The sequence below is a fragment of the Sylvia atricapilla genome, chromosome 9, assembly GCF_009819655.1.
Source record: "Sylvia atricapilla isolate bSylAtr1 chromosome 9, bSylAtr1.pri, whole genome shotgun sequence".
NCBI lineage: Eukaryota > Metazoa > Chordata > Aves > Passeriformes > Sylviidae > Sylvia > Sylvia atricapilla.
Genome location: NC_089148.1, coordinates 31,605,909 through 31,627,488, shown reverse-complemented (window position 1 = coordinate 31,627,488; position 21,580 = coordinate 31,605,909). Strand labels below are relative to the sequence as shown.

At 46.9% G+C, this 21,580-nt stretch overlaps 1 protein-coding gene across 1 annotated transcript; it reads left to right on the top strand.

Moving 5' to 3' along the window:
* On the top strand, positions 1-20,898 carry LOC136365259 (sodium/glucose cotransporter 4-like). Its single transcript, XM_066325585.1, has 14 exons — positions 1-144; positions 858-929; positions 3,425-3,529; positions 5,350-5,514; positions 7,940-8,045; positions 8,606-8,686; positions 9,459-9,664; positions 10,486-10,621; positions 11,510-11,617; positions 11,798-11,948; positions 12,947-13,115; positions 13,639-13,854; positions 18,750-18,897; positions 20,456-20,898. The coding sequence occupies exons 1-14, from the start codon at positions 16-18 to the stop codon at positions 20,662-20,664; spliced, it is 2,001 nt and encodes a 666-aa protein (XP_066181682.1). The 5' UTR covers positions 1-15; the 3' UTR covers positions 20,665-20,898.
* Positions 20,899-21,580: the final 682 nt, after the last annotated feature.

Sequence of the window (21,580 nt, the reverse complement as noted above, 5' to 3'; positions counted from 1 at the left end):
AGTTAGCTCAGAGCCATGAGCCAGCCAACCACAGGCACCACGGAGCTGCCTGAGCCACCAGGAGACACAGTAGCAGCCTTTGCAGTGGCAGACATCATCGTGCTGGTTCTGTACTTTGTCTTTATCCTCGTTGTTGGAATATGGGTGAGTCCTTGAGGGGGCCGGGGCTGGCTCTGCCTGAGCCAGAGAGGCTGAGCCAGAGAGGCTTTAATGCTCCCTGGCCTCTTCCTGGGTAGAAAGGGGTTTGCCTGCAAATGGCATCCTCTGCACAACTTATCCCAGGGCCTGTTGAGCAAATTTGGGGGTGACAGGAATCCTTCTGTGAGCCTTCACTCCCACCACACATGGGGACAACTGTGGGATCACTCCCTGAGGGTTGTTCTGGGAATGATGCTCAACTCCTGTGTTGCAAAGCAGTCTCACATCTGAGTGTGGACAGGCAGGAGGCAAAAGAAAAGCCAGGGTTGTGCTGGAGAAGACTGAAATGAGACCTTAAAAACTTTGGGAAGATTGTTGCTAGTGATTTGTTCATGTTGTTTGGCAAAGGCCTCTGTCACAGACAGCGACTTGTTCTGCTTGGCTGAACTGCTTTTTCTTTCCCAGTTGGTCCATTCAAAGAGAAGTAATTTAACAGGTACAAGCAGCTTCTTGCCAAAGCACAACTGTGAGAAGCCTGCACAAAAAGGGGCAGCAGCAGTGTGTGAAGCCTGGCATACTTAACAGATCCATACAGTTATTTTGGAGCTGGTGCTGAGGCCAGGCACGTGTTTGGACAAGGGTTCTCCTGCCTTGGTCTGACTCGAGGGTGGGTGAATGGAGGAAAACACTTTTTCCTGTTCTTTCTCCTGTGCTTCCAGTCATCGATACGAGCGAGCCGCGGGACTGTTGGAGGCTATTTTCTGGCTGGACGAGTCATGACTTGGGCACCTGTGAGTGAAATGCTTCCCTCTGTTTCTCATGGTTTGAAATTCCAGGTGTGAGAGCAGGTTCATTGAGGGGACCCAGTTTTTACAATTCCTGCCTGTAGTCTTGAGATGAAGGGGACAGATGAAGGATCCATCAGGAATCATCCCACACATCTTTGCCAGTGGGCTGCAGGATGGAGCTGCCAGGCCAAGAGGGTAGCTCAGCATCTTCAGGGTTTTCCAACTCTCAGTTCCTCTGCTAAAGTTAGCAGAGGAATAAATATAAAACTGTTCCCACTGATGAAAGTTAGGGAATGCTGACTGCCTAGCTGGGATTGAAATTTTTGGCCTCAACTCACCACTGACGTTCCCAAGTCAAGAGAGCATTAGGTAATCTAGGAATGTGTTATCCTGTAAAGAGCATTTAGACACTGAATTAAAAATAATCCCTAATCCCAGGACTTTCTGAACCCTTGCTATTTAGAGCAGAGTTAAGTTTATTGACTAACGATGTCAAGGATATAAACTTCAAACCACTGAAGTACAAATCTTCACTATGAAGGAAAAAAAATAATCTATTGAAAGCACCTTTTCTTGGGAGTGAAAAGTACATATAAAGATAATTTAGAGTTGGAAAGGAATACAAACGCCACAGGAATAAAGATTCTTCTCAGCCAATAGAAGACTCTAGAACCATATATCTCTGCAGTGAGTCATGGGTAATGGAATGCACATCTCAACCAAAACAGGTTTTCTCTTTTTTTCCTTTGTCTGTGCATTGCCCATAAATTCACTAGGCTGGAGTTTCAGCCGCTTCCACCAGAGACACATGCACCTCTCTAAAATGTAATTTCTTAAATGTTCTTTAAACTTCTGTCTCAGTCAAGTGACATTTAATGCCAAAGCTTAGTTTCATGGTTTTCTCTAATTAGGAGGGGGAAAATTAAAAGATTCTAAATTTGAAATTGCTCCCCTCAGTCTTGTTCTTTTAAACAAGATTTCTGGGTTGGGTTTTTTTCTATTAAAAAATCCCCCCAAACAAATCCCAAAACATCCTCACTGCTTTTGGCTCCAACCAGAGGTGGCTACAGAGGCTATTTGGTACAGATCAGCTCTTGCCTCTTTTGAACTCTTTTAGGTTCAGAGCAACCTCTAATGCTGTTCACTTCTCAGATTTGTTTGTCAGAGCTGATTCCACCTCTGCAGTTCTCCTGCAGGCTCAGCTTTTTGTGGCCTTCACCTTGAGGACACGAGTGGCTTATCTGCGTTTTATTATTGTTTTTATGAGTGACAAGTTTCAGTTCTGTATTAAACAGTCTCAGCCAAGCCCTGATATTAAATTGCTGTTCTTTTGCAATGTATCTTTTGCATTTCTGTGTCTAATCTACATATCAGGAAAACTACTCACATTTCTTGTGAGCACTGTTTGAAAAGTCCTGTTGCAGCAACTTTTTAACCAAGAGGTTTGTCAGACAGAAAAGAAAGCAGAGTCAGTGTGGATGTTGATGTCATTTAACCTTGCCCAAAGGTGAGACGCAGATCAACTTCCATTATTCCTTGTTTCACATGTGGCAGTACTAAGGAAGGAAAAGCCCCTTGTAGGTGATGTGCCTGAAAGCAAAGTGTAGGATGAAAGGGCTTGACTTGTCCTTTGGGTAACTTTTCCTTTGACCCTGAGAGAGAGTTGATGTTGGCATACAGAAAGGAAGTGAGGCTTTGTGCCAGTGAAAGTAGTAATTCAGTCAGGAAGCCTTTTCCCTTTAAGAAGCCTTAAAAAGCCTTCGAGCTGGCATTCTGACAGTTAGTGTGTCAAGGAGCCATGGCAGGGTCAGCCTACCCTGCCCACAGCCTGCAGTCAGAGTTAGCCTAAGCCATGAGCATTTTCCAGCCTGCCGCAGAGCTCTGTAGCTTTGAACCTACCTTGGACACTAAACACAAAAGACCTGCATGCTCCTAGCACATCCATGCTATGGTTCAGGAATCTCCTTCCTCAGGAGGAGCTCCAAGAGAGCACTCCTGTCCACACGGCTGTGTCAACCAGCACCACACATGTTCAGAGCAGGACTCAAAAGGGGTTGTCTGCAGGGCATGGGGAGGTAGGGCAAGGGCCAGCAGGGTCAGAGATGGCACCTTGCTGGCTGCCTAACAAGGGAATGGAGAGATCCACCACATTTCATTTCATGGTCATGGAGAAATCCGTGGTGTCACCAGGCTCCCCTCTCTCTGCTTTGCCCCTGTAACAGGTGTGCTGCTCAGGAAGCAAAGTGAGCCCTGATTCTGAGATTAAGCTTTGCACTGCAGTGGGGGCAGTGGAAGGGAGCAGGAACATACTTTAAGATATAAAATATGTGGGTTTTTTGAGAGTTGAAGGAAAATTCTACTCTCTGTTAGCACCCAGCTGCCTGACTACATGGAGATGAGATCCTGGGGAAAGAGATTTTCTGGGGGAAATGCTTGGGTTTATACAGAAGTTCCTCAAAGTGACTTTCTCACTTTTATCCCTGTCCCCTGTGTTTCAGATTGGAGCATCCCTGATGTCGAGTGATGTGGGCAGTGGTTCATTCATGGGCCTGGCAGGCACTGCAGCAGCTGGGGGCCTTGCTGTTGGAGGCTTTGAGTGGAACGTAAGAGTCACTTCTGTTGTCGACTAAGATGTCACTGTTTACAGAGGGATTGGGGTTTCTCTCCAAAATCAGGTGTTTAACAGTATCAGCAGCAGCAAGGGCTCAGCTCTCAAGAGAGAAGCCTCCAGACATTCTGACAGCCTTGGAAACATGAGATCTTTATTTTAGTTTAAGTGGAATTCACTAGAATTATTAGCTTTTTGGCCTTCCCAGTGGTACATGGCCTTATTTTTAAGCTTTGGTCTGCACTTGTGAAGATTAAAATAAAGGATAATGAATGCTGGAAATGTGCTTGGATAATCCCAGGATTCTGGGTACAGGGAGCTGAATAAAAAAACCAAGAAGCAGCATCATGTGCTCCCATATTCACTGTAAATCCATGAGAATCAGCAACACGGTCTTCACCTGGCAGCTGCCAAAATGTGGCACCTCTGGGGTGAACATCTGGGTGTGAAGGCAGGTCTCATTTTGCCCTGTTGAGGTGGCCTGGAAAACTGCCACTGACACCACACAGAGCATGAAAACCAGGCCTTGGAGTGTGTGCTAATGAAATTTGTCAGCTGATGAGGAGAGAGATTAGTGCCAGCCTCACAAGAAGTGTTGCTCACCAAACTCTGAATCTCTTGCCTACCTCAGTGGAGTGTAAATAGTGCCAAGCACAGGCAGGGCCCACCAAAAGCTCTCTCCTGGGGTATGTATTCACTGCAATGCTTTTTTCTAGACCATAAAGGTCACCTTTAAATCCTTTGTGAAGAAGACTGAGACTGTGTTTTGCCTGGTGCAAGTAGGACATAACATTGCTGTACTCAAAGGAAATCTATTCAAATCACTTTAGAAGCTCATGAAGACAAGACTGTGTTTCAGGGCAAATCTAACTTCATGACTTCAGATTAATTTATTTCAGATTGGAAAGAGAACTTTCATATGCCATTACTCTTTCCCTGTGCCAAGGGACATCATTCAGCTGGAGGGATTATATGAGCATCTTTCACCTCAGCCAGTCTCTGCCACTGCAGGAGCCACGGCTCTTCTCAATCAGTCATAATCTCTGCTCACAGGGATCAGTTTTTTTCTGAAAACTTCAATAACTGATCAAAATAAATGTAAGGATAAACGATAATGGCCAGAGAGAAGCAGGAGGTGAGGTTTGGTGATCCAATGGCTTTCATTTCCCTTTAAATTCTCCTCTCTGGGCTTTTGCTGGGAATCAAGGAACTATATGAAGAATGCCTTTACTCTTTCCAAAAGACTCTTCACCTGTGGCAAAGCAACTAAAGTGCCTCTTTATCTGCCAGTGACAGAAGCACATCTGTGCCAGCCTGCAAGGAGAACGTCCCAGCAGAGTCTTGCTGTTGCTTATTTTTATGCTCCGCAGGGACAGTCTGCTGCCTCAGCCTCATCACTTGCTAATCAAGCAACAAACAGATGCTCCCATCCTGTTCTGAATCACTTAACTCTTCACTGCCACAGCCTCAGTGTTTTTAAAGGCCACCAAATACACCAGCACCTTTCAGAGAACCAGAGCAACAGAATACACCACCTTGCTCAAAAGACCAGGGGATGGAAGAGGAAGTGACACCCATGACAGAGAGAAATACAGGCCTTAGGAGGAGATCTTCCAAAGCTTCTAACTGTAATTGTAATAATTCCTCCAGCTGCTGGCTCACCTTCTGAGCAGGGAGAAAAAGTCAGTCTGCTTCTCAAATACATTGCATGGCACTGTACCTTTCTGCTTTCTTAGGCTGGCCACTGTCAGAACAGGGGGAAAAGCTGTTGCCATGTGTTGAATCCTGTGCCTTTATTCTCTGTCTCTTTAACAGGCCATCTGGCCACTGCTGGCTCTCGGCTGGATCTTCGTGCCTGTTTACATCGCAGCAGGAGTTGTCACCATGCCTGAGTACCTGCAGAAGAGGTTTGGAGGGCAGAGGATACAAATCTACATGTCCGTGCTGTCCCTGATTATATATATACTCACCAGGATATCCGTACGTATCCAGCTGAACGCAACCCTTGTGTCTAGGGCAGGGATTGGGCATCCTGGTACAAGGCAGGGCTGCTCAGAGAGAACTCCTTGAAAGGAGCAGCCCTGCTCCCAGGAACAGCAGCAGTGTGTTACTGGACTGCTCTTGCCTCTGTATTGATCATGGAGACCTTTTCTGAGAGAGACAGAGCCCTCATTCAACAGCAATGCACTGTGAGAACTTTACAGGGATGTGCAACCAATTCCTAACCAGTCTAAGTACCATGGGCTGTCTGCCTGCTTTTCCTCTTCTATCACATAAATCTTAGGCATCAGAGATAGAGGAAGGACTGCATTAGCCTATCTGAAAGTCTGTCTGGCTGCATCTTGTACAGATGAAATTCTCTGAAATATCGTAACCCTGCTGTTGTTCCTATGGTTGAGTTTTCAGCATTAGGTATTTTATGGTCGTTCCTCTCTCTTTCTCTCATGTGTTTTGCACAAAAAGGGTATACAGTGAAAGGGAGGTAGGTTTTGACTTGAGACCAAACTCAGCATCTTTTCTGAACTACTTGTAGCATTGTACCCTGCTGGTAACCAAAACCCAGAGTAGCCTGCTGGGTATTTCCCCCTTTTAAATGCCATGCAGAAAGGAATAGAAGTTATGCTCAGGTATTTCCTAAGAACTACCTGTGCCCTTGGAGGGAGAGGAGTGTATTTGAGAGTCCATTACAGGGACTGAAACAAAACACTCCTGTGGCTTCGAGGTCCTTCTCCAAGGCATATTATGTCTCAGCTCCTGGGAGGGGCATTAAGAGCAGTTCCAGGCTGGATGTGGGGTAGATTGCCTCCTCTAATGGGCAGCTCTTGGTCATGACACGCACAGCTGTCACCATTGACTCCAGCTTTGCTCTGTGGCATCAAAGCACTGCCCCTGGTGGCAGAGTGAGTGAGGTGTTGCAAAGAGGCACTTCAAGCCTCTTTACCTGTAAGAGATAAATGGCAAGTGTCTTGTGCAGCAGCCCACAGGGAGCACAGTGAAGGTATGAAACAGAGCTGTCTTTCAGAGTGACCTTCAGCAGAGCAGTATTTGCCAGTGCTTTTCAGAGCAGGACCCTGGCCTCCATCACTGCAGTTTCATCTCAGTGCTTTCTCCTCTGCGCAGCCAATTCATGCGTGGCTGAGGAATGTGGCTGGGGGAGTTTATGGCCATGACAGGTGCTTTCTATTAAGCAGAGCTATTGTTTGTGGAGAGCTCATTTAGCGGCTGGCTGGACAGCAGGCACTTGGTTACAAGAAGGAATTTTCTCCTTGTGCTTTCTGCCCAAACATAGGTCAACAACCAGGGCACTGCAGTGTCTTCTCGGTTTGCAAAGAGAAGAGAGATCTCTATAAACAGTGTTGTCAGAGGACTGTTCCTGCGCGGCTACAGAAGTGGTTGTGTTTCCTGCTGGGAAGCCAAACCCCAGAAGGGGCAGGGATTCCCGTGGTGTACTGGCTGTGCCTGTTGTGTCTCAGGCCTGCAGAGGTCAGGGCTTGCACTGGCTCCTAGCTTTTAGGGTGTTCATTTCAGATACAGCAAATGGAATTCTTACCCTGCCCCTTCTGTCTCCCTTGGCAAAGGTCTCCACCTGTATCTCAGCCCATACCAGACTTGCAGGTGTCCTTCTACCTGCTTTCCCAACATAAACATCTCCTGTATCACCTTCTGCAATTTTGAATGATGTTATCTGTGTAATTCCAGATCTCATCTGTCCAGCCAGATTCTGGTGTCACTCTCTGCCAAAACACAGCTGATGAGGGTTTCTGAATTTCTAGTGAGGTCCTCAGTAGGTATAACCTGTTTTTTGGAGTCTCTCTAATATGCTGAACTGCAGGAACAGAAAAACCACCTGTTGACCTTCTCAGATCCACAAATCATGGTACAGGACATCAGTGACTCTTTAGGAGTCTTTCAAGAAGGAGTGTGTGTTGGACTATGAGGCCACCAAGGCGTGGCCCTGGGAAGAATAAGGCATCTGCTATCTCCCTCTTTTCCCTCCTGTGTCTGCCTGCAGATACATGGGCTTTGTCATCCAGGGATGTGTTCACAGGCACTAAAAGAAGTGACAGTTTACACCTGTCCTTTTCTTTGACAGCCAGGATTCTGTGACTCAAGATGGTCTTTATTTTGATGACTTTTTAGTCCCTTGGTGTAGCACCTCCATTTTCACCCTCTTGCTCTCCCAGATCCTGAAAGCTCTGACCTAGAGGAAAGTTTTTCCTTACAGCAAGACAAGGTTCAGAGCCAAGAGTTCCCAACAGCTCTTCTCCTCCCCTTCCAGTTCACCTTCCTGGTGTCCTCCCCTGTCAGTGCTTTCAGCCACAGAGGGCTGCAGGCTGCTTTATTAGATTTCACTTGCACAAAGCACTTCTAATGCCTGACTGCCCTTGTTTTTTTTTTATTCCAGGCAGACATTTTTGCTGGAGCATTGTTCATCCAAGTCTCTTTGGGCTGGAACCTCTACTTGTCCACTGTGCTCTTGCTAGCAGTGACTGCTGTCTACACCATTTTTGGTAAATAGCTGGTTTACATTATAAACTGGAGCCTAGGATATATGTTTCCCATTTCCTACAGAGGGGAAAGAGTATTCAGGTCCTGGTCTGAGGGAGAGATTGCCCCAGTTGTTGGTAATACCTGCCTTGTCACTGCCACCTGTTAGAGACCTTTGACTCTTCCCCTCTCCCCTCTTGAACCAAGGGAAAGTGGTATGGGGGAAATATCACTGTTTTTAGAGGATTTTCTAACACTGCACAAGGCTCTTGGCTCCCTCTGTGCAGGAAGCTACCACTGCCCATGTTTGCTATTTTGTTCCCTTTCTGCAAAATTAGCAACTTGAGCTGTTAAGATGCTGAGCTGCCTCCAAGTTCTCTCATGAACATGGAAAACATTCCACACTGTTCCTCATGGAAGGGCTTGTGACAGCTGTGGGCTCCAGGGGACCAGTTCAGTGCCAGCTTCTCCCGGTGGGTCTGTCCTGAAATTGCAGGGCTGGAGCTAAAGAAAGCTAAAGGTGAGGTTCCTGTTTCCCTGTGCATGGTGACACACTGACTGCTGTCTCTGCTTCTCCTGGCAGGGGGTTTGACTGCTGTGATTTACACAGACCTGCTGCAGACCATAATCATGGTGCTGGGAGCTTTCGTCCTTATGTTCATAGGTAAGGGGAACCTGCAGTAGCACCACACAGCAGTTTGGTGGTCCCAAGTGGCCACTGAAGGCACCTTAGCTGGGTGCCTCACACTTCCATGTGTGGTGCAGAAATGAGTTTCAAGCACTCACGGAAGTGGTGCCAGCACAAGTCTCATTCTCCAAGCCATCACACTTTCTTCATCCTTTGCACTAACTGTATGGAGGTGAGGCTCTGAATAACTTCACCTCACTGGAGTTGCCAAAGAACTCCGGAACATCACATTCTCAGAGCCAAATTCAGCTCTCATTAAGCTCATGTCAACTCAGAGTAATCCTGCTGATTTCCACTGTTGACTTTTGGAGTTACTGTGGATTCAGGTGGGTGTAACTGAGCCTTATGAAAAAATAAAGAGCAACAAGGCAATGACCATCATCAGTCTTTGTTTTAAGCCTTCTTGGCAAACAGAAATATCTAAACCAGGTATATATTTTTTCATGTTATAATTTCCAGCTCTAGCTCTTGGGGGGTGTTTAAGTAAAAACTAGATGCTGATGACATTGCAGGGATTAGGATCATGGAGATTTTCCTTCACTGATCCTCTTCCAGAATGTGCTGTTTAAACTACAAGGACTCTGGGCAAAATCCTGCTGACTTGTGTAGAAACTCTAGACTGCAAAAAGCAAGGGTGGAATGAAAAGTAAAGGAGAGAAGAGGAAGATAAAAGTAATCATGAGACTCAGATAAGATAGTAACTTTGCATGATGCAACATCCTTTAAATCACTTGCATTTTCTTAACAGGATTTGAAAAAGTTGGATGGTATGAAGGACTTCAGGAGAAATATATGACAGCAATACCAAAGGTCACAGTCCCAAACACAACCTGTCACCTCCCACGTGCAGATTCCTTTAATGTGCTCAGGGATCCCATCACAGGAGACCTTCCCTGGCCTGGCCTTATGTTTGGTCTTACTGTGGTGGCTATTTGGTGCTGGTGCAATGACCAGGTAAATAAAATCCTTCCCTCAGCAGACAAACCACCACAGTGTTATTTTCAGTTCACTCTTTCAGTCTGTGGATGTGTGAGCTGAAAAATCACTGTGCCTTAGTGTGCAGGAGCTGCTACTTTTTAAACTGGTCCAGACCAGAATGTCTCACTCATTCCACCTTCTCAGCAAGCTGTTAATTTTATGCACTTCTTAGTGCAGTGAGAACAGGTTGTTTTCATCCCTTTTCATCCCACTGTGGGCTGGTGAGTACTAGGAGTCTTCATGCAGTTAGCATGACAAGGATATAAAAATGTGAATGTGAAGATGGTTGTGCTGTGACCTTGAGTAGACCTCCAGACAATATTCCTCCATTCATATTCCCAGATGTCTCATGTCCCTTATTCCTTTTCAAGCTACAAACAAGGAGACCTGTGTGTGTTTCCCAGGACATGGTGCTTCTGTACTTTCAGATGGGATAATTATAAAACCCCATCACTGAGCTTTTACCAAAACACCCACAGTCTGCTTCATTCCGTGTCTCTTGCTGCCATACAGCTGCTGTCTCCAGCCCCCAAGGTGGCTTCATTTCACTCAAGGGTGAAATCATTCCTGTAAAGGAAATTTCCACACTGCCCTCTCCTCTAGCCTGCGGACTGAGCTCTGAGGGGTGGCAGCAGGCTGCAGTCAGTGAGGTGGGAAAGCTGTCCTTGGTATAAAAAACATGCTGGGATCCTGTGGGATGAAAGTCATCCCTGAGAAGGAGAGGCAGAGAGAATGGATCCTGCTCTCTCTGCTGTGCTTCTGTTTCATTCTCTGCTCCATTTCTGCACTGGTTGCAGGTGATGGTCCAGAGGGCTCTTTCTGCCAAGAACCTCTCCCATGCCAAAGGTGGATCAGTGTTTGCAGGATATCTGAAACTCTTGCCTGTGTTTTTCATTGTCATGCCAGGAATGATCAGCAGAGCTCTTTTCCCAGGTGAGCCTTCCCAGTTTCATTAACACAGGGCTCCATACCTGCTGTAACCACTAGTCCCACACAGGTCTGCCAGCACATTTACATCTTAGAAACTGTTGTCCTGCAGGAATGTTCAGAGAGATTCTTGTTGCATTGTGGTGTTCCCAAGCCCCGCTTCCACCTCCAGTTCTCCCCACAATGGCAGAAATCACCAGGAGTGATAAGGGGCATACTTTGCCATTGGGGGCATTTCATTCCATGTTGTGGACATTGCATTCATTGCTCTATCTGGAGGGAGTCAGTGAAATTAAATTCCTTGAGCACTGAAGTTGTCCTTCAGATCCTATGGATTACATCCATTAGGTGTTTTGGATAGTTTTAGCAACCTACCACACAGATTCATTTAGGTGCTGGGCAATTAGGTTAAACGAGGCTCCCTTCTATCCCAAGGAGCTCTCATTGCTGGTTTCGCCAGAACCCTCCCCTTTCCAGGAAGAACAACTTGGTTAGAAGGAGCACTCCCAGAGGAAAGAGCCTATTCCCCAAATTTCCTAAATTACCCAGATTTCCTATATTGGAGTAAGTGAGCCTCCAGCATCCCTGTGAACCCAGCTGACAGGTTCATGGAAACAGTCCAGTTCCCACAAGTGACAGATCATCAAGGATTACAGTTATGCCAACACCCAGGAGAGTTTTAGCTGCAGCCTGAACAGAATTTCAAAATGTCATCTCAAAGTTTCACCTCGATTATATGATATAAAGCATTTTCAGCTCCACTCATTGTAGCTGTATTCCACCTTCAATTTATATGAAACTGCACAAGGCATCAGGATTTGTTCCCTTGATCTAAACAATCTGTGGCCCAGTGGGATTTGGACTGACTACTTGTTGTTTTCTTGTGTCCCACAGATGAAGTGGGCTGCGTGGACCCAGAGATCTGCAAAAGGGTCTGTGGAGCTGCTGTGGGTTGTTCCAACATTGCCTACCCCAAACTGGTGATTGAACTCATGCCTGATGGTGAGAAACATCATGTGGAGCTGGGCTTGAGCCAGGCTCTGCACGGGGGGATCAGGCTGCCCTTACCCATCCTAAGGATGGGGAAATCTTACTGCAGATACCAGAGAGCAGGATGGAAAACACAGTGCTCAGCGGCTCGGGGCCTAGTCCTGATTCCCCTTCTGTGTTTTGCTCCCTCAGGGCTCCGGGGTTTGATGATTGCAGTGATGATGGCAGCCCTGATGAGTTCCCTTACCTCAGTTTTCAACAGCAGCAGCACCCTCTTCACTATCGACATTTGGCAGCGGATCCGCAAGCAGGCCTCCGAGCAGGAGCTGATGATTGTGGGAAGGTCCTTGCATTTATTTATGTCTCATTCCTCTCATCATCTGTTATGAGTGCAGCTTTTACATCCTCCAAGCTGGACTCACTGAGAAAAACCTGGTGCCTGCAATATAGAACAGGAGCAGAGCTTGGGAAAGAGCATTGTGTTTTCCTGCTTCATCTTCGATAGGCCTCGTCAGGGAGAAACTCTGAATGTTCCACTGAGCTAAACAGATAATTGCCTCTCTTCTCTCTAAACTTATTATAAATACTGCTTTAAATGTAACTTTTAGAGAAGATGAAAGTGCTCTTGAGTCATTGTCACCAGAGGTCTATAAAAATGTTATTTTAGCATGAGACAGGAGGGATATGTTGCAATTGCTTCTTTTTTCCTTTTAATTTTTTTCAGGATAAAGTTCAGAGTTGATCCTCCCAGCTTTCTGTCACTGTGATAAGTTGTAGTGTCCCTGTGTTTTTTCAGGAGCATTTAAAGTTCTCCTCCAGACAGGGCAGTTTAGGCTGCATTCAGTGTGGAGGTTTTGCTCTCCAGTCATGAGCATTCTGTTCTAAACTTTGCTGAGGCTGAAGGCTGCAGGCAAACTCACCCTTTGCCATGGCAGACTGGGTAGAGGACAAGTACCTCTTGCTCAGCAGAATGGACAAACCTCTGTGGCACAGAGTGCAAAGGCAGAGGAAGGTTACAATATTCACCTGAGACCCTAAATACAGTTTTAATAAGTAGAAAACGAGTTGGAATTTGGCAAAGGCAAGAGACTGAGCACATTACCTGCTTGGAAATTACCTTCTTTCTGTCATATCCAAGAGCAAGGTCGCTGAAGACATGTCACACTTTAAGACACAGCAGGCTTGCATTGGGAGAACAATTTTCTCTTTCACTGTGTATACAAGGAAAGGTTCTTGAGAGTGATCTGTGGATTTTTTCTTCAAAGATTCCAAGAGCAGCTGGGAGTGTGTTTTGCTGGAAATTACCTACAGAGTTAATATAATTTTATCCTTCTCTTTCAGAGTCTTCATTGTCATCCTTGTGGTCATCAGCATTCTCTGGATCCCAATCATTCAGACAGCCAACAGTGGAAAGCTCTTTGACTACATTCAGTCCATAGGCAGTTATCTGTCCCCACCAGTCACAGCCCTCTTCATCTTGGCAATCTTCTGGAAGAGGGTTAATGAGCCTGTAAGTGAAGTGTCAACAACCAATTGATATGTGTATTTAATTTGATAAAATAAACAAATATCTCTTCCCTCAGTACTTAGCCTTCGAGACTCTTTAAACTTGGAGTCAGTCCAGCTCAAGTATGACGATTAGACAGCCTTTCCTGGCCTGCATTAGTGGATCTTAGCCCAGTGTCTGGTGGCTCTGGGTTTGCTTCTAAGAAGTCACTGCATGTGGTACTTTATGGCAGTCCCATGTGAAAGCATGAAAGGGAAGTTGTTCTGCCATTTAGGGATGATGTGTCAGAGTCTCATTGGAGGAGTATGGTTAGGAGGAGATTCTTGCTTTGTTCATGCTCCATGTGCTCCATGTTCAAGGGCAGTGGGAGAAAGTGAAGATTTTTACCCAAAAAATTCTCCTTTGATGCACCTCAGTGTGGATTTTCATCAGGCATAAATAGTCTTGGGAGAGAGGGAGAGGAGAGGGAAAACTATAACCAGAGGTAATTTGCAGTGACCTTTTCTCTGTGCTTGCCTTTTCTCAGGGTGCTTTCTGGGGCCTCATGATTGGCCTTGCTGTTGGTGTGGTTCGGATGGTCATGGATTTAGTTTATACTGCCCCGTCTTGTGGGGAGGAGGACAGGAGACCAGCTGTGCTAAAGGATGTGCACTACCTCTACTTTGCCCTCATCCTCTGTGCCCTCACTGCCATTGTCACCGTTGTCATCAGCCTCTGCACCCCACCCATCCCTGAAGAAAAGGTAAGTGACTTGCAGTGACACCCTTTTCCCGGGCCGCTATTTGCCAACTAGAAGTCCCTGAGATCTGCCTAAAACACGGTGTGTAATGTGTAGGCTGCCAAGAAGCCCTTGCTCCTCAGCCCTCCCTATTCCTTAGGCCACAGAGTGTTAATGCTACTGAGCACTGAGTGCTTCAAATTGAGTGTGATGTCCCATGCTTGCCCAGAGTTGGGCAGACACCACAGCCCACCATAACTGGAAGAGAAAGAAAAGAAGAAGGGGAAGGAGATGAAATCACATTACAGAGCACTGCTGAGGAGAAATTAAATGTATCTAATTGTAGCATCTAGTCTGTTTCAGCAGAGCCAGCATCAATCTTGCAGGCAAACAAGATTAATTTTTTTGCAACATGGGCATTTAGGAAAATAACATTTTGTCCCAATGTGATCTCAATTAAATTTAATCACTTTGAAGGAAGCGCAACTTTCTTTTACTTAGCTCATTAAAATGGGGCAGAGTTGGGAGGTTTCATGCTGTAAAATCTTCAAGCAACCCTTCCCAGTCCCAAGTTTTAAAGCCGCTGCCAATACAACAAAACTGTCACCTACCTCTCAGCAATGGTTACTGGATAGATTAAAAAGACCTAGTTTTCCCTGTCCAACTGCATGAGAGAGAAAATGCTGTGATGACATCAATCTGCTGCTTCCTCCTAACTTGTAAAGCATTAACCAGCTCCATCAGCGTTTGATGGAATGTTATAGGTGTCCAAGACACCCGGCTCCTGAAGATGACATGAAAGCAGGTGCTCAGCTAGGGGGGAGGAGAGGGGAGAGAGGCTGTCTTTATGTCTGCTTGGAGATAAACTCTCAGCTTTTATTAGCTATCAGAGGATCCACATGGGAGAGAGAAATACTGGCAAGGAGGCACCATTAGTTCTGCTGCTTACGTTGCTCATGACTGCTCAGGGGTGGCCAGATGGTTGCCAGCAATTAATTACTGTGGTTTAATGAGTTCCCACTCATCATTTGACCTGTGATAGCTAAACATATGCAGTGCTCCCTGCCCACAGCAATAGCAAGATAAGATGCATGAACACAGCGCTGGTGAACAGTGAGCATCAAAGCAGCAGTTCAGGAGATGGAGAACTGGCCCCAGCACCTCCAGGCTTTTTAGTCTGACCTCAGAGCTATGAAAACATTTCAAGCAACTTCCAAGAGGGGGAGTTCAGCATGGAGCTCTAAAAGAATTAGAGACAGAGAGGTTGCAATCCTAAGAGATTGCCCAGGGGAGATTTTCAGTGGTATTTCTACTGAAATGTGTGAGCTTATAGGTGCTGGCTGTAAGTGGCCTTACTTGACACATTCTTCAAAGAGCCAGGGGTATGGTCAGTGAGGGCAGGGTTTTGTCTGATGCAGCTGTGTGCAGTTATCCCAGAAGAACACAGGATGAGAGGTGATGGCTGCTCTGCCTCAGGTATCTGAGTGTCTCTATGACAGTGGCTGGGAGGGGGACATTGCTGGGTGTCCTGCATGAGGATCTCTGAAGCTCTGGTTCTTCCTGGCGAATCCATTCCCTTCCTGAGCCTCAGATATTTCTTGCCTAAGACTCGAATGGGGCTGGCTCTGCCAATCCATAACTGCAGTGCTTGGAGATGGAATGATGAAAGACATGGTACAAGAGCTAGGAATTGTGGCATTTGTTTTGTCAAGCAAAAAGAGTAGAAAAACAAGCTGGCAAAGACAAAGGCAAGGAAATAGAGTGATAGATCACACCTCAGCAGATGTAAATCACCACAGCTCCACTGCCTTCAAAGACCAGGAACAGCTGTTGAGCACAGTTATGTCACTTTGCACCAGCTGAGGATCTTCTCTGGACAACTTTAAATATTGAATCTCAATGCTTCTGAGATAGTAAATGGGCAAAAGGAGAAAAGAGATTTGTATCTGATGTTAGAGTGGTACAGCTAATGTTCCTGACTTTAAATGAATTACAATCTGAGAAGTGCAAGCTGTAGCATTTTCTCCTGCTGTTTTGGACACTCTCCCATCCCTGTGGTGATTGATGCTGTGCTGGAAAACAAGTATGCAAGGAATTTGTTCGATATGCTCCAGAGTTCATATGTCTTCATTGTAGGTAGTCCATATTGTGTCACGCCGTCCTTGAAAACCCTGCAAAAGAGCTTACAATTAAATTTGAGACTATGAAGCTGAAACACAACTGTCAGGTACCAGATGGCATTTTGGAACAGAAGGATTTATTCTAGTTTACAAACAACAGAAGAAAAACTTTGCTGAGTTCTTGCAAACTGCCTTGCCCAAGGAGAGTGTGAGGGAGAAAAGGGAGGGGAACAGCCCGCAAAGCACTGAGTGCTGCAGCAGCAGGTCAGCTCCCCAGGGGTCAGGGCTCACCCAGACAGGCTGATGGCTTGGCAATTCTACCTGCTGTACCCTGGGCTTGGGATCTTTTGTCTTGAGGTCTGGCTGCAGTGGCTCCTCTTGTTGCATAGCTTAGGAGGAGCACCAAGCTCACATGAGCTGGCCTGAGCCCACCCTCAGAGCTCTGAGCTGTTGCACCTGGAGCTCCCACAACATCACTTGGTGGCAATAAGAGCCAGACATGCTCAGCTCCGTGGGTACTGACAGGAGCAAACTAAGGGGGGACACAGGACCCCCTAGCAGTGCCCAGGGGTGACTCTGCAGGTGGAGCAGAGCCACAGGGCTCCCCAGGACCCAGCACAAGTCCCAGTCAGTGAAGCTGACGCAGCTCCCCTGTAGGCAATTCTTAGTGAAGGATTTTCCTGCTTTCTCCAGGCACCCAAGACACTGCCACCACCTGCCTTCCCTCCGTTTGGGAGGCTGTGCCAGGCAAGCGCAGCCAGCCCCGTGGAGGCCTCCATGGCCACACAGAGCTGCTGCTCTGCCCCACACCAAGCAAAGAGGAGAAAGGGGGATCTCAAGGAATGCAGGCAGCCCAGACCCACTGAGCTCAAAGCTGGAGTGCTGATGTGATGCTTCAGCAGGAGCTCTCTAGGCTGCTGGTTTGCTTTACTGGCCATGGGAGAGGCATCAGCTCCTGGGTGGGTCAGCGGGGTGATGCCATGAGGTTCCCTGTGTCTGTGCTGCTTTCCATTGGGAATTGCTTCCCTCTGGTGGAGTCTGAGCCCCAGGTACACCCCAGCCCTTGCAGATTTTGCTGCAATGTGCAGAGACAGTGATTCAGTGACACATGAGGAGAGAAAAGGAAAAAAAAATTGGAAATCTCTTAGTACCTTGAAACTTTACTATGTTCCAGTGACATTTCCTAAGTGATTAAGAAAAAAAAATCTCCCTGAGAAAGATGAGGATCTTCAAATCAAAGCAATTTAGCACTTCATGACAAGAAAGATTAGCCCTGCCCAATGCTCATCTTGGTTGAAAATGATTTAAATAAAGCTATAAATCTTCTGGAAATTATGCAACATTCTGTGTCAGCTGGAAGCTTCTGCCTGGATTTGTGTGTGCAAAATTCAAAAATTAATCTCACATTACTTTGGAAGTGACCCATTGGGGAAGTTCATTTCCATATGGGCAGAGCAGGGAGGCAGCTGCTCCTGGGGCACATGTGTGACTTTGCCTGCCCTGTTGTCACCACTGCAGCTCTGTCCCCTCCCTGTGTCCCTCTGCCAGGCAGTGGGGCTGAAGGGGGAGGGCAGCCTCTGGACCTGGGAGCTGCGTTAGGGAGGGATGGATGAGCCTGTCTCTGCTGCCTGGCCTGGCCAGGGCAGGGGTCAGGAAGACCCTCTGAAATCCTGGGCATGCCAAGGTCAGCCACAGCAGCAGAAGGCCTGGCTTAACCCCCTGAGCCACTGGGGTGTGTGACACCCCCACAGCTGCCAAAAGGCCACTGAGCTTTGCAAGATTGATGTCTCCTGTGCACTCTCTGTGTTCCAGGGAGAAGACTTTCAGGCTTGCTCTAGGATAAGAGTTTCAGAACTTTGACATTTGTAAAGCAGACTGATCATCCTTTGTGGCTTTCTGCAGAGACAGGCAATGTCTTGCATTGGCCCATCAGGGAAATCTGGAATTTAAAAAAATCTTCTCAGGGCACAACAGCTGTCTTTGACTGACTGTATCCAGAGCGAGTATCTTGACTTCTTTTTTGATTTATTTTTATTTATTTGACTTTACTACCCTTCCCTGTTGCAGGGCTGCCATTCTGGATGCAGACCATCCTTATTTCAGATAAATCACATGAGCCTTGCAAGCCTTGCAAATAGGAAGCTGCTTCTCCAATGTCTGCTAAAGGGTTACTCCTCAGAGACAGGTGTAGCCCTGATTTGTGCCTGAGATATTTTAGTTTTCTGAAACTGTTTTCCCAGGGAATTCTCTGTAAACAAGAGACTTTTTGTAACTGTAAACTTGTTTACATTCTTTTCCTAGGAGGGACATCTTCTTGATATCCCTCTGGTCTGACCAATGTGACTGAAGAGGCTGGTCTTTGTTTCACCAATCAAATTGGTCTGTGTAGAATATAGCAGTATATGTAGTATATAAGCAAGACTCATCCCAAAAACAGAGGAGTAATTTTCAGCCTTCTGAAGTCAGAGTCTTGTGTCATTGTGGTGTACAACAGTGCCAGACAGGGATGGGACAAGTTATTTTAAAAAATGGAAGGAGAGAAACCAAATTATTACACATTTTTTCTCAGCTTTTCAACTCCAGCTGGATGGTGCCAACCTTCTTACCAAGGGTGTGGGCACCTGTGCAGGAAGGAAGGGAGAGAAAGCGGGACATCACCCCAAACAGGGCGGGACATCACCCCAAACAGGACCCAGCATCACCTTGGACCTGTGCCCCCCAAGGAGGGAGATGTCTGGGTGGCCACATTGGGACAGACAGGCCAGACAGGAACCAGTTTCTCTCTGTTCCACTTTGCAGCTGGACAGCCTCACGTGGTGGACCAGGCACAAAAAAGCACCTGCCATAAACCTGGAAAGTGGCAAGAGTGAAGAAGCTCAAGGCAAAGCAGAAGACACAGAGAAGGATGTGGTGGAAACTGCAGCTTCAGGCGATAAGGAGGAGGCAGGTCAGTGCACAAACACACCCATGGGCCTGGGAGTGCACAGCCAGGAACCCATGCAAATCCCTAAAGTTCATGAGGGGCCACCTGGTGCATTCACTGGAGCTGGGACTTGTATTTACACTTTGAAGGACGGGACAAATGAAAGTGTTCTTGGTCCTCCCAACACACTTTGATGTCACATCCCTCTGAATGGCTCAGAAGAGCTGCCACTCTTGAAAAAAAGAGCACCAAAAGAGCAGCACAGTTTGAGGGGACCAAGAGACCCTGGGAACAGACGAGCACTTTGTGGATGTCTAGAGTGAACCCACAGGTCTCACTTTTCTCACTTCCATGATGCCAACCGGATCTTTTCATCTTCCCTTAGGATGTAAGCCATGGTTAAAACTCACACCTTAAATAGCTCTGTGTCCTACCAGAGGTATTTAACGGGAAGGAAGGCAGAGCAAAGAGAACTGAAAGAATTGTCAGGAGACAGAACAGCAGCAGGAGATGCTACATAGGCAAATTCTTTTCAGAGTGGACAGAGCTTTATTCTGTAAATCTATTAAAAAATTAAGCTTCCTGGGTTTGAGCTGAACCTTCAAAGGTTACAGAGCAGGAATCTCAGAATAAAGACACACACAAGATTTCTTCACTGCTTCCATTTGTTGGTCAGTCCAAAGGACACTGGAACCAATCACAGCCGAGCCAAACAGAAGTGAACATCTAAACAAATCCCTTGGGTTTTTTCTTCTCCAATAGAGTAAATTTGGATTTAAGTTGGATGCAGTTATTCAGCAGTATTTCTTATTACTTATCAATTCCTAGTTCACTAGCTCAAATTTTTATAACCAAATATCTTGGTATTTTAGTAATTAGCAGAGATGAGGAAGGAAATGTGAAATAGTAGTTGACTATGAGGTTTTTTTTCTGGGTAACAGCTTTTTCCAAGACCCTATAATATCCTGCATTTCAAAAAAAGGTTATATTTGGAAAAACACCCAGTGAAATACACACAGCACAGGACTGACAATTAAAACACACTTCACCTGGCATACCATGTGTAGTGAACAAGCTGGGATCTCTCTAAATGGACCATCACACTGTCAGGAATTTTTAAAAGTGGATGGAATCTGAGTTGGTGAGAAGGGGGAATAGATTTGCTAATTAACCAATGAGTGATTGGTGTTGCAATCAACCGACTGCAATCAGGCTGCGCTGTATATAGTCTAGGGAGAGGTTTCCTCTTTCTCTTCCTCTTCCTCTTCCTCTTCTTCTTCCTCTTCTTCCTCTTTTCCTTTTCTCATTTTCCCCTTTTCCTCTTTTTCTCTTTTCCTTTTCCCCTTTCCCCCTTTTCCCCTTTTCCTTATCCACTTTTCCTCTTCCTTTTTCCACTTTTCCTATTTTCCTTTTCCCCTCTTCCCCTCTTCCTTTTCCATTCTTTCCATCATCTTGCAACTTCCATGCAAGGTGCCTCTCAAGCCCCACTTCCGACTGGCTGATGCACCTCCAGTCAATTGGGAGATGGGAGGGAAGAGTCCCGGTAGATTCCAACAGCCATGTTTTGGTCCCTCTCTCACAGCAGCCAAACCTTCCTGGTGGAAAATGATGTATTTGTGGTTCTGTGGTCTGTCCACTGGCCCCACGCCCAGCCTGTCCGAGGAGGAGAAAGCTGCCCTGCAGCAGAGACTCACCAGCATCGAGGAAAAGCCCCTCTGGAAGCACGTGTGTGATGTCAGTGCCATTCTCCTGCTGGCTGTCAATGTCTTCCTGTGGGCATATTATGCCTGAGTTGGTGTCAGGAATCACACGGCTTTGGTTGCTCTCACCTTCCTGTCTAAGGTGGGAGCATCAGGTGACAGAGCTCCGTGTGACTGTCCCTGAGGCACTGGCACACGGCAGCCCAGCCCTTCTGTGGAGGTACCTCTTGCTGGGAATGACTGTGGGGCTCAGTTTCTCCTTGAGGGGTGACCAAGACTCAGCACTGGTCACACCTGGGATGCAGGGGATGTGTGGGATAGATAGCACATGTTTGGGATCAAGTTGAGGGTGTGGAGCTGAGCCAAGCAAGGAGCAAAGGCTTTGGAAAGCCCAGTCTGGCATGGTTGGGGCCTCTCTCCAGGCTTTGCACTGCTGTGCTTTGGGGAAGGAATTCTGGTTTACAGTGGTGCGGGAACAGAGACTTACACACTAGCTGTGGTTTTTTATATGGCCCAAACTTGGATGGGATCAGTTGGGGCCCGCTGGATTAACTCGGCAGCGACAACCTTGGCTCCCACAGCCTCCCCACAATCTGTGTGGGACCCCTCCCACCCCACCCACTCCTCATTGGAATCAGCAGTGGGTACAGGGGGCTTCTTCCTGCTCCCCGAGTCCCCCATCCTGTCCCCTCTGCTGCATGAGGGTTGGCCTTACCAGCCTGAGCCTGCTTCCTCACAGGGCTGATGCTGCCCCTTGACAGCACTCCCAGCAATAAAGGTGCCTGAGTAACCAAGCCAGTCCTGACTGTGGGTTATTGTGGTGATCTGGCCTGCTCTGACACACAAAGGGCTCCCTGGGACCACAGTGACCTGCCTGTGGCAGGGAAAGAACCTTCCTTGGGGCCTGGATCACGATCCCACTTTCTTGAGCACGTCTGGGCTTTTCTGATCTGTCTTGGTGCCACCACGTAATGTGGCACAGCCAGAATCTCTGAAACCACCAAGAG